We start from the raw sequence: 15,044 nt of genomic DNA, 5'->3' as shown, positions 1-15,044 counted from the left end.
CTACATTATTGAAGACATACTATACGGTTCTTGTACTAAACTAGACAGATTGAACATTGTTACTACATGACCCAATCACTGAGATGTGAGAATGAAGTTGTGCTAGGCTAGTCCTACTTCTGATCAATTCTCTGCACTATGGACACCCACAACAATTAGTTTTCATGAATAAATGAACTTCTTAGTTTACAACATTTTAACTCACAATACTAAACATATTCATGCACTTAAACGTGTGGTTCCCCTAGGTGGGAAGCAGGGGGTGCCTGGGGCTGCACCACGCTAATATCTGCTCTGGGGTTGCCGAGATACTTGTCTCCGAAGGTGCCCCGGTACCTTCCCCTGCTGGGGAAACAAAATGAAGTTTGAAATCTCCTGCGGCATGCGGGCCAATAGAAAGTCGTTGTGGCTTCCTACTGGATTTAAGAACCAGGAAGTACCACCAGCAGCTGCAGCAGCTAACGGAGGTAAGTACCTCTGGGAAGCACTGGGTCCCAGGAGCTGAAATTAACATGGTTCAGCTCCACAGACCCCCTGCTTCACAAATAAAACACAAAAAGGAGACTTTAGTATGAAATGCTCCTTTAAAGGAGCAGTGTGTTTTAGAACTAAATGTTAAGTGCATTGTATGTGGGTGATTGGCACGTCAAATAAATGTGACAACTATAAGTATATTTATACATTTGTTTATTTTTTAGTGCTTCTATAGAAACCGATTAGAAACTTTGAGGTTTTCATCTGATCTCTTTCGTGATGAGACCGATCTGATCTAATCTCTGCTTGTAAAGTAACGATGATGCCATTACTTGGGCAGTTAAGAGTGTAGCACAAGGAAGAAAAAAAAAAACTACATGCTCACTTTCACAAGAAAAATAGGTCACACCTTAAGGGTGATTCAATCAGGAAGCGGGTTCATTTAAGTTGTTCTAAAGCATTTTCCGGCTGCTATGGGAGACATGCAACACATCCTTGCCGGCCCTTCTGGCAGTGAAAGCGTTAATGTTTTCATCCCTCTAATCTGCTACAAAGAAGCTGCTAAAGAGGAGAAGTGCTGTCCTGCATTTTAAGATATGTTCCGTAATTAGATGGTGGAGAGGCTGGTGGACACGGATATAACTCAATAAAATGACTGGCCCACAGCACTGCACTGTTGCCGGTGTGGCATATTTTTCCACTAAACACAAAAGAGGCTTTAATGGCAGTGGGTGGTGACTGTGTAAAGCAACGCTCATATGATATAAACATTGTAATGGCAGCCGTGAGGTTCCAATCCCACACGCTGCACATACACACTTATTTAAGGCCGCGCTTATAGTGCGCGCGACGGATGACGTCACCGTCCCCACCCGCGAAAGTTGTATTTCGCTCTGCAGCGACGTCGCAAGCGACCTGGCCATTGATTGGTTCAGATGCTGTCACGTGGCGACAGCCTCTGAAAAATCAAATTTGACGGCTACTAAATTTCGCGCCGCCACGTCGCACCAGTCACGCTTACTAGAAGCGCACGCAACGGCGGCAATACATTTGTTTTGCCGCGACATCGCGTCACTATAAGCGCAGCCTAAGGCCGCGCGTATAGTGCCCGAGACGGGACGGGTGATGTCACCCGTCGCTGCTAGCGAAAGTTATATTTTGCTTTGCTTCGGCGTCGCAGGCTTTCTGGCATTTGATTGGTTCAGGGGCTGTCACATGAGACGACAGCCCTTGAAAAATCAAATATTGCCAGCTACCAAATTTGCCGACGCTCCGTCGCATTCGCGCTTACTATAAGCGCACGCGGCGGCGGCAATGCATTTGTTTTGGGGCGACGTCACATCGCCGGCACTATACGCACGGCCTAATGCTGCCTGAGGCAGATACAGGTAGAGTGACTTGCCCATGATAACTAGACCCATCCTTCTTTCCTTATAGAAAAAAGGATTGCGAAGATGTCATCAGAAAACGAACAGACTACGAGTCAAGGATTGTGTTGTTGGGAGATGACATCAGCTCCAAAGAAGCCAATGCCCGAGGCTCTATTTACCGTGTTCAGTTTACGGATTATAAAAGGACAATGCGGCCCATTAATGCAGATGTTTCTATGCTTAAAACATCACTTGAAGCAGCAACACCCAGAGTTTTTATTCTAGTACTTCCTCGAGCTGAGGGTATTTTGCAGCCAGACCAAACTACAGGAAAAAGCACAGGTCAGACTGATATACCACTCCCTTCATCCCAGCTTTTACTATTGTTGGCATAATCATCCCCAGGAGCCAAGAAATGAGGGGAACACGGCCTTTACATGCAGAATTCACCTCACGGGAACAGTACGAGAATAAAAAAAACTGCATTGCCATTGGGGTTATTGCTGCTTTAACCAATCTAGTTAACCGACCTTGTTAAATGACATCAATGTAATACAGTAAACAGTGACCTCAAAAAACGATTAAAAAAAAAACCGACTCAAAGCTATCCCCTCAGGAACCCTGTTTTGCTATGCCTTCTTTCTTTAATCTTCAATTCAACTGTGTTAATCCTCTATCCAGGAACCCCCCGCACGCAGAGATATTAACTTTTTAATCTCCACTACCAGAATACTCGTCCTGAAGAATAAATATGGCCACTAAGGTCAACATCACTCCAGCATCCGATAGACCTAACCGGGAGATGAAATCCAGGCTTTGCAGTAGGTGGCCACATAGCCATCTTAGGTTTTTTTGGATAGAGAAAAATATTAGTAGTTATAGTAAATTAGTGTCCAATCAGGAGGGTCCTCGGGGCTTAGGACACCATGGGGAAGCGTTGGGGGTCCCGAGGATCATACATAAGCTCAGTCTCACAAAGACCGTGCAAACAGTAATGGAAAAATGTAGAACTAAACATTCCCTTCCGGGCAGTGCAGGCCTCTCCAGCAGTGAATGTCATAAGTAAATCTATTAGGAGCGGCTGAAGAGTGCAGAAAGGTTTTAAGACACAAATCATAAAATACATTCATCTTCGGTGTTTAAATGTTTCTGTTCTGGTAATAAACAATTATGGATCCAAATATGCAGTATGCACATCACTTAAACAAAAGAAATGCTGGGTTTTTTTGTGTGTTTTTTTTTTTACAAATACATTTTTGGCAGCTTAGCACAAGAATTGTAAATATTTAAATATCAGACAAGCCATAAAAGCGTCATTTGTAAAAATGTCAACACTGGTTTGTATAAAACATGTTTTGGGCTTAGTTAGTATATACACAGTTACTTAATTCACACCTTGCTAAGAAGGACCTAACAGGACATGCAGTAGACGCACCATCTGAGCCATGGAGGAAAGCAAAAGGAATAAGAGAAGGTACAGCAAACGGCTTGTATGTTCACCTCAACCCCATCATAACGCGATCCGTTACAACGCGAATTCGCTTATAACGCGATGCAAGCATGGCTCCCAATTTTCGTATTTATGAAAACTTTACAACACTATTATTGGTATCTTAAATACTTTATTGTACAACGCATACAATTGTACATTATGTCTAACGCGATTCGCTTATAACGCCGAGCTTGGGGTCCAAAGAATCACACCGCGTTATAAGCGAATCGCGTTAGACATAATGTACAATTGTATGCGTTGTACAATAAAGTATTTAAGATACCAATAATAGTGTTGTAAAGTTTTCATAAATACGAAAATTGGGAGCCACGCTTGCATCGCGTTATAAGCGGATTCGCGTTGTAACGGATCGCGTTATGATGGGGTTGGTTGAGCTGTACTGTGCAACTACACACATTAACAACACATACTGTATTAGGGGGAGTTACACCAGAACTGTGTTTGAACACAGGGCCATCCTCATGAGCAGCATGTCAGCATGCTATCTAGCTATACTGTAGCCATCTTCTGAAAAGTACGGCATCGCTCAGGGTGCCGGCGTCGCCGTCTCCTGTGCGATGTGTGAACATACCATATACTGGGCTGCAGGAGATTAGGTAGGCGATCGGGGGCGTGGCGAACACGTCACGGAGCTGCTTCGCCCTCATTGGCTGAACCAGCTCACGTGACGCTGACGTCACAAACTGCAGCCTTTGCAATCAGATAAACAGCAGCACAAACAAGACCAACGTTTCGGTCCATGTAGGGACCTTCCTACGGCACTCAGCACTGCCCTGAAGAAGGTCCCTACGAGGACCAAAACGTTGGTCTTGTTTATCTGATTACAGGTCTTATTTTTAATTTACCACTGAGTGCTGTCTTTTGTTTACTCTTGCCAGAGTTGACTACCATTTCCTTATTTATCCTTATAGGACATGCACCGCCATGATTATTTTGTCTTTGGAGTGCCAGCTGTCTCCCTATTTTATATTATCTCATATTAAATCTAATGTATACATATACCGTTGACCTAATGCAACCATGTATTTTTAACCATGTATCTGTCCTCATAACTCTGTGCCCAGGACATACTTGAAAATCAGAGGTAACTCTCAATGCATTACTTCCTGGTAAAACATTTTTATAACTAAATCAATCTTTTATACATATGTTTTTGGACCTTTCCAAGCGTGGAGCACGCCGACGGGACACATACCACAGCGGGCATGCGGAAGAGCTACACAAGCCAACATTGAATAACCCAGGTTCCTGATATTGTAATAACTTTCCTTATAGGGCCCAGGTAGGGGTTATTTCTTATACACTTTACACTGCCTTGCAATTATTATCAAATCTATTTGGAGATTGTGTGCTGCTCTTACAGCACTATGAAGACCATCATTGGTTACCCTAAAATATCAAATATAGCCTCTCACCAGGCATTGCCTAATACCCTCTAATATCAATAGTAACTACTTATTGGTACGTATGTGGTACACGCGCCCTGTACCTGATGAACAGTGATACATGTCAGTATTGAGAATATGTGAAGAAATGGCATGTACAAGCCTATTTGCTGAAGTTTGCATTTACATTATAATAAGTCCTTTATAGGTAGGGCTTTGTAGGACTCTGTACTCAGAGCTGCGGAAGTGAAATACAATACTGATTAAAGAAGGAACCATTAATACAAGGGTGGTGGTGGGGGGTGTCCTTCTAGTCAGTAATTAGAAGGAGACAGATATAGGATTGAGTAACATATGATTTAATACAGAAACTGGGTAAACACAATGACTGGCTACTAGAGTTGAGTGAAAGAAGACCATATTACACACGTGTAGTTGCGTTAGGAGAGGTTGGGCTGGCGCTGGTGGAAGTACTCCTGAAAGGCTTCCTTGACGATGAGTGTTGTAAGATCGGGAGCATGGCTGCTGTTCGCGACGTACAGTAGGTGTAGCTGCTTTAAGTAGATTGCTTTCAGACAAGAGGTGTGGCATGATTGGGGAGAGCAGTAGACATGGGGGATTACATATTGTGCATAGCTGCAACACAGTAAGTTTGAAGAGGTGCTGAATAACAAGGTGTCACAGGAAAACACCTAATCAGGCCAAGTTAAAACGATTACATCATCCTTAAAGCAGCAACCCAGGTTGCATTTCTTGCTTTTTTTTGTTTTTTGTTATAGGTTTGAATCTGGGGGTCTCCGTAGCTGAAACTCATTAATTGCAGCTGTTGGGACTCCCTGCTCCCAGAGATACTTACCTCCGTAGGTGATGCCGGTGTCGCTGTGGAGGTTAAATGTCCAGGTCATATTTGCCCATGTGACATGGGATATTTATGCCGCCATTTTGTTAGGCACACAAGTCCCCTGGCTGCAGATACCAGCACCCCTACAGAGTTGAGTATCTCTGGAAGCAGGGGGTCCTCAAAGCTGAAATTAATGGGGTTCAGCTCCGGAGACCCCCTGTTTCAATAATAATAATAATAATAATAATAATAATAATAATAATAATAATATATACACACATATATACATATATATATGTGTACAAGGAAAAAGGGGATAACCTTGCATCCACTCTAATGGTATAAGTGGTCACCATAAGCCAGTATATAACGGAATAATTGCCGTAACCGGCGGTGCTCACGGGCCAGTAATTATGGTACAACAGGAAGAAAAAAGAAACCCGCTTAAGAGCACTCAGGTATACCGTAATCAAGATAAAATGTTATTACTTGATACAAACAGAGGGTCCCCAGAGCTGAAATTAATGGGGTTCAGCTCCGAAGACCCTCTGTTTCAATAATAATAATAATAAATATATATGTGTGTGTGTGTGTGTGTGTGTGTGTGTATATACACACACACACACACAGGTAAACCCCGTTATAGCGCGACCTGTTATAACGCGGATCGGTTATAACGCGGTATTCACGTGGCTCCCGTTTAAAAAAAAAAAAAATTAAATTACATTTTTTTTGCACACTGCACACACTGCTCACACTGCTCACACTGCTCACACACCAACACCCATATATATACACACACACACACACACACACACACCCATATGCACACTGCACACACTCCTCACTGCACACACTGCTCACACATACACACACATCCATATATACACACACACACACCCACACCCATATATACGCACACACACACACCCATATACACACACACACACACACACCCATATACACACACACACACCCATATACACACACACAGTTTCTCTCCCATATACATACACACACACACTCTCTCTCACTCTACACAGACGGGGGGGAGGGGTCGGAACAGAGGAAAGGCCACGACCAGCACCACCACACACTCCTCCCCCCCCTCCCGCGCAGGCAGCGGGAGCGCCGGGGACAGCGGTGGGGAGAAGAAACCCCCCGCTACCACCTCCATGCAGGCAGCGGGAGCACCGGGCACGTGGGGGGGGATCAGAGGTAAGCGGGGACCGGAGGGACATCCCCGCTCCCAGCTCCTGCCCCGCGGGCTGTCACGCGGTGACAAGGGGAAGCGGGGACCGGAGGGACATCCCTGCTCCCATCTCCTGCCCAGCGGGGTGAAGGGTGCTACGGGGGGGGGGGGGGGGGAGATGATGCGCCGATGCGGCTGCCATTTTGTTTTTGCGCGACCCCGTTACCAACGCGGTGGTCTCGGGGTGGACCCCGAGGACCGAGTTATAACGGGGTTTACCTGTATATATACACACACACACACACACACACACACACACACACACACACACACAAGCAGCAATGCAACCTGGAGTGCAATTTAACTTATTTGCATCCTGTTCAAAATGAGCATGTTCCCTCTTCTCTCCAGATCACTTGGATGCAAGCATCTGCTACCTATGTTTATCATTTTTACCAATGATGCCTTCAAAATGACTACACAAATACTGGCCAGAATAAACACTATTCACCTCTACTTTTGAGAACTGGCAAAAAGTCTCATCACAAGAAGACATTTAAGATTGTTAAAAGCTTCTATTTACTCTGAAAAAGTAAAGTCTAAACAAAAAACACTTATAATTGAAGTATTCAACTAATTAACCAAGGAAACATGTCCATTTCCTCCGTACACGTCTTTCCCAGGTGGGACTGACCCCTCTCTAGGGTGTGACGTACAGGGCACCCGCGTGTGTGAGGCTGAAGGTAGCAGTGCTGCACAAGCCGCATAGAACAAAGTGCTCAACTAAAGATTTGGTCACGCACATTTTGTTCATTAATTCAAATGGGTATGGACCATCAGAAAACCTAGTAATGTAAAGCGTGCTAATAAGTCAAGCAAAGAAGAACACCTGAAGAATAGGCATCTCTATGTATTCATTAAGTATTTCAGCAGTGTATGAAATGGACGCTATTTATGCAATGGTTTGTGTGGAGTACTGATTAAATGGGGGTCGTCTAGTTTGAACGGAAAATTACAGAAAATAAATGACAACAGCGCTATATATATATATTTCTATGAATTTTTGTAATTCCTATGATTCTCATTTTCAGGCTATTCTGCATTATTGCGGATATCATAAGATGAGTATTTTACACCCATACTTTTCTAGCAGATGAGTATTTCACAATGTAGCATGGTTTTGGGATGCATAAGGAAAAGTAACAGAAGATGTTTGAAGTTCCTTTTCTGATGGGCTGCATTAGATCTGGACAATATCCCTTTGCTCATAGAGGGGGGGCTTACAATGCATTGCGGTGAAGGCTCATTGGACCAGACCAGTAGTCGGGCCCCTCGTTGCAACTTTAGAGAAGGGAACCATGTACCTACCCTTAGTCACAAATATCAAAACACACACATCAGAAAGGAAATGGACCAGTAAATCTAAGGTTTACATGTTAATGGACTAATTATGCTTTATATCTGTATTATCTTCACAAACGTCGTCATTATAACATTTAGCAAGTCCAGTAAAGGTTTCACCAACATCTGAAGTGTTGAAACATTTTCTTCTATAGTTTACACCACGGTTGGCCAACTCCACTCCTCAAGGGCCACCAACAGGTCATATCCTTGCTTCAGTCGAAGACTGAGCCACTTGTGCGGAAGCAGGGATATCCTGGAAACCTGACCGGTTGGTGGCCCTTGAGGACTGGAGTTGGCCACCCCTGATTTACACCAATAATCCGTCCTACCTGAGTTGTGCTTTAAGTTCCGTAAACCTTGGTCTTCTGCTAGGGTCGTAAGCCCAGCACTTTGTCATAAGGCTGTAGAGAGTAGGAGGGCAGTTTGGAGGCATGGGCAACCGTTCACCATTCTCAATTCGACCAATCACATCATTATTCTTAACTCCTTGGAAAGGCTTCACTCCATACATTAAAATTTCCCACATGCACACACCTGTAAAACAAAAAACAAAAAACTATTGGTTCACGGTACACTCTGTCCAAAACGGTTTTTGAGGAAGAAACATGGGAGCATAGTACTATAAAATATTCAGCAAATTATTTGTATCATTATTTTTAGACTTTTAATACTTTCTCCTTAGAACACATGATTGTCGCATTATATGGTAAGGCGACAATAACAGCCAGTTTCTTTTCGCTCTCAAAATCTAGACACGATAAGAAGATTATCTCTGGGGTGAAGCAGTAAAACAGCTACAATGCTTATTGAAAGGGGACATCAACAAGGATAAAAATGAACAAAGCTATGACTTATTGGTTTATCCAGATGGACAGGGAAGGCACTGTGGGGTCTATGTATCACTTAGATTATAAGCTCTTCGGGGCAGGTACTCCTAATCCTAATGTTTACTTTGATGCCTACAGCAGAAAGACACGTGAGCTAATAGGAGGCATAACAGGAATAAAGACTTCAAAGAGCTATGTAGATGGATGACGCTATACAAATGTACACATACAAGGCAAAAATAATGCAAATCCTGGGCAAAAAATAGCTTGAGAGAAAAAAGTGAGACGCGATTTCCTTTTGCAAGGTTACTCCATGCTTCGGCTCCCAATGGAGCGCTTCTTAAGAACAGCCACCCCACGGTGACGCCAAGCTTTTAAACCCCCGGAAACGTTGAATAAACTTGCAAAATTAAATAATTCAGTGCCTGCCTTTTTGTTCTATGCATAATATGTACAGGTATATGGGCAGCTTGCACCCGATACATACCTATAAATCTTTGAATATATATATATATATATATATATATATATATATATATATATATATATATATATATATATATATAAAGATAACAGCAGGCACTTCAAAGGCTCCAAAGAAATAGGTGCTTGTTCAACAAAAATAACAGGAAACCAGGTGTCCCACCAAGGAGACAAAAAACAGCACTCAAGGTATATTGCAAAAGTGTATTTGAAAAAAAGCAGGCACATATAAATCCAACGTTTCGGTCCTGTATAGGACCTTCCAGCACGCCCCTGAGGAAGGTCCTATACAGGACCGAAACGTTGGATTTATATGTGCCTGCTTTTTTTCAAATACACTTTTGCAATATACCTTGAGTGCTGTTTTTTGTCTCCTTGGTGGGACACCTGGTTTCATATAGATATATATATATATATATATATATATATATATATATATATATATATATATATAAATATATTAAACAACAGTGGTGGCGCTAGTCCCATAAAATTGAATAAACAAAAGATCTTACCCTCCTTTCGTCAGGCAAAGAAAGAGACAGCACTTACTTCCAAAATATGAAAAGTAAGTTAAGGCATGTGAAGACAGACAACCAATCCCAACGTTTCGGCTGGGGAAACGCTGGGAATGGTTGTCTGTCTTCACATGCCTAAATACACTTTTCATATTTTGGAAGTGAGTGCTGTCTCTTTCTTTGCCTGACGAAAGGAGGGTAAGATCTTTTGTTTATATATATATATATATATATGCAAATACAACTGTATGCTCATCTGCATGTCTTAGGCAGGTCTACAACCCCGCCTTTCCCCATTATCACCCAGCATACAGCACTTCCACTGCAGCAAGGGATTCTGGGAAATGACATGCAAATGAGCACACAGTGTCACTTTTTGCCTCAAAAACCATTTTTAACATGGTGCCCTATAGGCTTAAGCTTGCTGCATGGTCACAGCTTTGAGCACAGCCAGGGTTAAGGTGCATACCCAGAAAACCACCCACAGACAGCTGTTTCGACCTTGATGGGTCTCATCAGTGTGGGGTTGATTTTAACTGGATATGCATGAAGCTTAAGCCCATAGGGAACCATGTTAAAAATGGTTTTTGAGGCAAAAAGTGACACTGTGTGCTCATTTGCATGTCATTTCCCAGAATCCCTTGCTGCAGTGGAAGTGCTGTATGCTGGGTGATAATGGGGAAAGGCGGGGTTGTAGACCTGCCTAAGACATGCAGATGAGCATACAGTTGTATTTGCATATTTGCTTTCCTGTGGAGGGTTTTTGTCACTTTTTTTACTCACCATAACTTAACTCAGTATTATGGTGTGTGTATATATATATATATATATATATATATATATATATATATATATATATATATATATATATATATATATATATATATATATATATATATATATTCAAAGCCGAAATGTGGAATAAACCTGCAAAAGGAAATAGTGTATCCCTTTTTTCTCTCAGGCTATTTTTTGCCCAGGATTTGCATCATTTTTGCCCACATATACACATATACACAGTGTTCGACAATCCTATACATTTGCATGCCCGGGGCGAGTGGATTTAACATCTGGGCGAGCTACTATTGGCCCAAGCAACACACGTGTTTGTTTTTTTTAATTTTCCCTGCTCGCGCTGAAAAAAAACTCCCCCTACCTGACTGCTGATTGGCGCGCGCTCCCAGGCTCTGTGGGCGCGCGGCCAGGCTCTATATGAGCCCGCCCCCAACGAGCGTCCATTCTTTCTGGCCGGAGATCTGTTGGAGAGTAAGTACTCTCTAATCCTCCATCCTGCGGCCCCTCTGCTCCTTCCCTGCCTCCTGCAAGCCAAGGTGTTCCCCCTTACTCCCCGCTTCCCCTCGATACCCAAGCGGTATCGGGGGTGTTCCCCCCTTCTCTCCCTGGTCCCGGCGCGTGGCGGGAGATGGTAGCGAGGGTGTTCCCCCTTCTCTCCCCGGTCCTAGCTTACCCCGGCTTCCCGCGCGGAGGTGTTCCCACTTACTTCCCGCTTCCCCCCGATCGGCGGGAGATGGTAGCGGGGGTGTTCCCCGCTTACCCCCTTAGTCTCCACGGTCCCGTGGCTGCCCGCGCATGGCGGGAGATGGTCGCGGGGGGCGAGCGGGATAGTTGTGGTGGTGCTCGGACGCGCGGCCTTTCCTCTCTTCTTCCCCCTGTCCCGTGTGTGTGTGCATGGGAGAATGTGTGTGTGTGTGTGTGTATGGGAGAGTGTGTGTGTGTGTGTGTGTGTGCGCGCATGGGAGAGCGTGTGCATGGGAGAATGTGTGTGTGTGTGTGTGTGTGCATGGGAGAGTGTGTGTGTGTGTGTGTGCATGGGAGTGTGTATGCATGGGAGAATGTGTGCATGGGAGAGTGTCTGCATGGGAGAGTGTGTGCATGGGAGAATGTGTGTGTGTGTGTGTGTGCATGGGAGAATGTGTGTGTGTGTGTGTGCATGGGAGAGTGTGTGTGTGTGTGTGCATGGGAGTGTGTATGCATGGGAGAATGTGTGCATGGGAGAGTGTCTGCATGGGAGAGTGTGTGCATGGGAGAATGTGTGCATGGGAGAGTGTGTGCATGGGAGAGTGTGTGTGTGGGATACCAGAAGTGTCATCACCCCGTCACCCCACCCAGTCACCCAATCTCCCCACCCAATCTCTCACCCTCTCTCTGTCTCACCCTCTCTCTGTCTCACCCTCACTCTGTCTCACCCTCACTGTCTCACCCTCACTCTGTCTCACCCTCACTCTGTCTCACCCTCACTCTGTCTCACCCTCACTCTGTCTCACCCTCACTCTGTCTCACCCTCACTCTGTCTCACCCTCACTCTGTCTCACCCTCACTCTGTGTCTCTCACCCTCACTCTGTGTCTCTCACCCTCACTCTGTGTCTCTCACCCTCACTCTGTGTCTCTCACCCTCACTCTGTGTCTCTCACCCTCACTCTGTGTCTCTCACCCTCACTCTGTGTCTCTCGCCCTCACTCTGTGTCTCTCGCCCTCACTCTGTGTCTCTCGCCCTCACTCTGTGTCTCTCGCCCTCACTCTGTGTCTCTCGCCCTCACTCTGTGTCTCTCGCCCTCACTCTGTGTCTCTCACCCTCACTCTGTGTCTCTCACCCTCACTCTGTGTCTCTCACCCTCACTCTGTGTCTCTCACCCTCACTCTGTCTCTCACCCTCCCTCTGTGTCTCTCACCCTCCCTCTGTGTCTCTCACCCTCCCTCTGTGTCTCTCACCCTCCCTCTGTGTCTCTCACCCTCCCTCTGTGTCTCTCACCCTCACTCTGTGTCTCTCACCCTCACTCTGTGTCTCTCACCCTCACTCTGTGTCTCTCACCCTCACTCTGTGTCTCTCACCCTCACTCTGTGTCTCTCACCCTCACTCTATGTCTGTCTCACACTCTGTTTCTGGATTTCTTATTTACCCTATATATCTTAACTGCCCTATACTACACCGAAATAACCTATACTGCTTTCTTCCAGATCTGACTCAAGCTTCACACGGAAGACATCGGAACCCCTCCTAACCCAGAAGACAGGTAGGGAACACATCCCCTCCAATGTATAACATTGCGGGAATGAGGTACCTGGACATTGAGGGACTGCGGATCAGGCAAGATCCCAGGCAGGATTGCTGCTTTAGATATTGTGAAGCGGGGACGTCCAGACACTGGTTAAGGGGTTCAGGAAACTAGTCATTCACATCTGGCTTTTATTTCTAGATCTCACACACACACACACACACACACACACACACACACACACACACACACACACACACACACACACACACACACACACACACACACACACACACACACACACACACACACACACACACACACACACACACACACACACACACACACACACACACACACACACACACACACACCAAGGACTAATTGTAGTATAATGTAATACAATAAATACATTTATGTCAAAAACGAATGTTGTTCTGACTAGGAATTTATTAAATGTATTTTATTTATATATTTTATTTTAAAGTGGGGTTGGGGGCGGGACTAGGGTTGGGGGCGGGACTAGGGACGGGGACGAGAAGATTTTTTTGGGTCGGCGAGTAGATTTTTTGGTGATTTGTCGAACATATACATATCCCATTTCTTTCATTGAGTATTTTTCTTTTGATAAATATAGTATGACACTGATTCTTTGCCCCAGAATATTGCCCCATTTCCAAACAAATATTTGTCTTAATTAGAAACCCACTGGAGGATGTCAATTAAGTATGTGGTCAAGAAAAATACAAGGAAAAGAAAACCAATTAGAAAAATGTATTTCAAGAGCAATGCTCTCTTTGTCGGGTCTCCACTTTGTGTGTACAAAGAAAACCAGCAGAAAGTACTGATATAGGATGGAGAATACGTTAATAACACAAGGAAGGCCGCAGTCTATATGATCTTCCAGAGAAGGCTAGAAAACAACATTTTGATCTTTAACACTAGTAAGTGTCAAAAAGCAGTAAATCCCCATAACATGCCCAAATGCCAAATAAAAGACTCAATTTGCAGAGAGAGAACAGTCTTCAATAAAATGTACTAGACGAGCTCCAGTTAAACTAAATCTACTTACCAAACATCCAAACATCACTAGCTGAGGTAAAACGTCTAAAGTTAATGGACTCTGGAGCCATCCATTTAATGGGTAATTTACCTTTGGAAGCTGTAGAAATGGAAAACAAAACAAAACATTACATTTCAGTATTTATCTTTTATATCCCAGTTAGTAACTACATGCCAATTTCATCATTTGCATACAGTAGTCTGCTTATTTACACAGCTGACCTCTACTAGCCTTTACCAAACGAGTGACCGACTAACTAGTTGGTTGTAATATTGTCCTTGTTTTATTACTTAAGCTCCGCTTATAGTGCCGGCGGACGCGACGTAAAACATATGCATTGCCGCCGTCGCGTGTGCTTATAGTAAGCGCAACGCGACAGAGCGACGGCTTGGTCGCGATCGCTGGAAGTCATCTCAATTTGATTTCTCCAACGACCGTAGCCTGATGTCGCCGTCGCTATAAGCATAGCCTTAGTGTGTAATGTAGCGCAGGGTGGCGCAATCTTTTTCGCCTGCGCCCCCCTGCTGGCTTTCCCTCTCCTCGTGCCCTCCCTCTTACCTTGATTCATACGTCCTGGCAACGCAACGTCACATGACGCCGCGTTGCCATGGCGACGCGTCACCAGGAGCGTCTGAATCAAGGCAAGTAATGTTTACACAGGCCCGGCAGCTCCCCGGCATTAATTTAAATGCCTTCGGGAAGCGCGCCCGGGCCTATGTAATTCCCGCGCCCCCTCTGCAGCGAATCTCGAGCCCCCCCCACTTTGGGCACCGCTGATGTAGCGTATGCTACACACACAGTCCATAAAAATGCAATGGCCAGAAATCAGATGTGATTCGAGCACTCGCCTGAAATAAATAACCCGCTTACAACACTATTCAGCCACTACGCTAACTTTATACATCCCTACAGAGTGAGACGGTGCGGTCAGGTCTATGTACACAACGTGGAAGCATTAA

The 15,044-nt window shown here is 44.6% G+C and overlaps 1 protein-coding gene across 18 annotated transcripts in view; it reads right to left on the bottom strand.

The window, feature by feature from the left end:
• PTK2 (protein tyrosine kinase 2) overlaps window positions 1-15,044 on the bottom strand; it is a 338,626-nt gene that overhangs the window by 47,223 nt on the left and 276,359 nt on the right. For all 18 annotated transcript variants that reach the window (XM_075581727.1, XM_075581721.1, XM_075581682.1 and 15 more), the window contains 2 exons: window positions 14,095-14,184; window positions 8,509-8,713 (listed from right to left, as the gene is read on the bottom strand). In XM_075581727.1, the coding sequence (XP_075437842.1) occupies window positions 8,509-8,713; window positions 14,095-14,184 (295 nt within the window). The remainder of the gene's footprint in view (window positions 1-8,508; window positions 8,714-14,094; window positions 14,185-15,044) is intronic.

Source organism: Ascaphus truei, chromosome 2 (assembly GCF_040206685.1).
Source record: "Ascaphus truei isolate aAscTru1 chromosome 2, aAscTru1.hap1, whole genome shotgun sequence".
NCBI lineage: Eukaryota > Metazoa > Chordata > Amphibia > Anura > Ascaphidae > Ascaphus > Ascaphus truei.
Note: the sequence above shows the minus strand (reverse complement) of the source record. Positions and strands in the feature narration are given on the sequence as shown.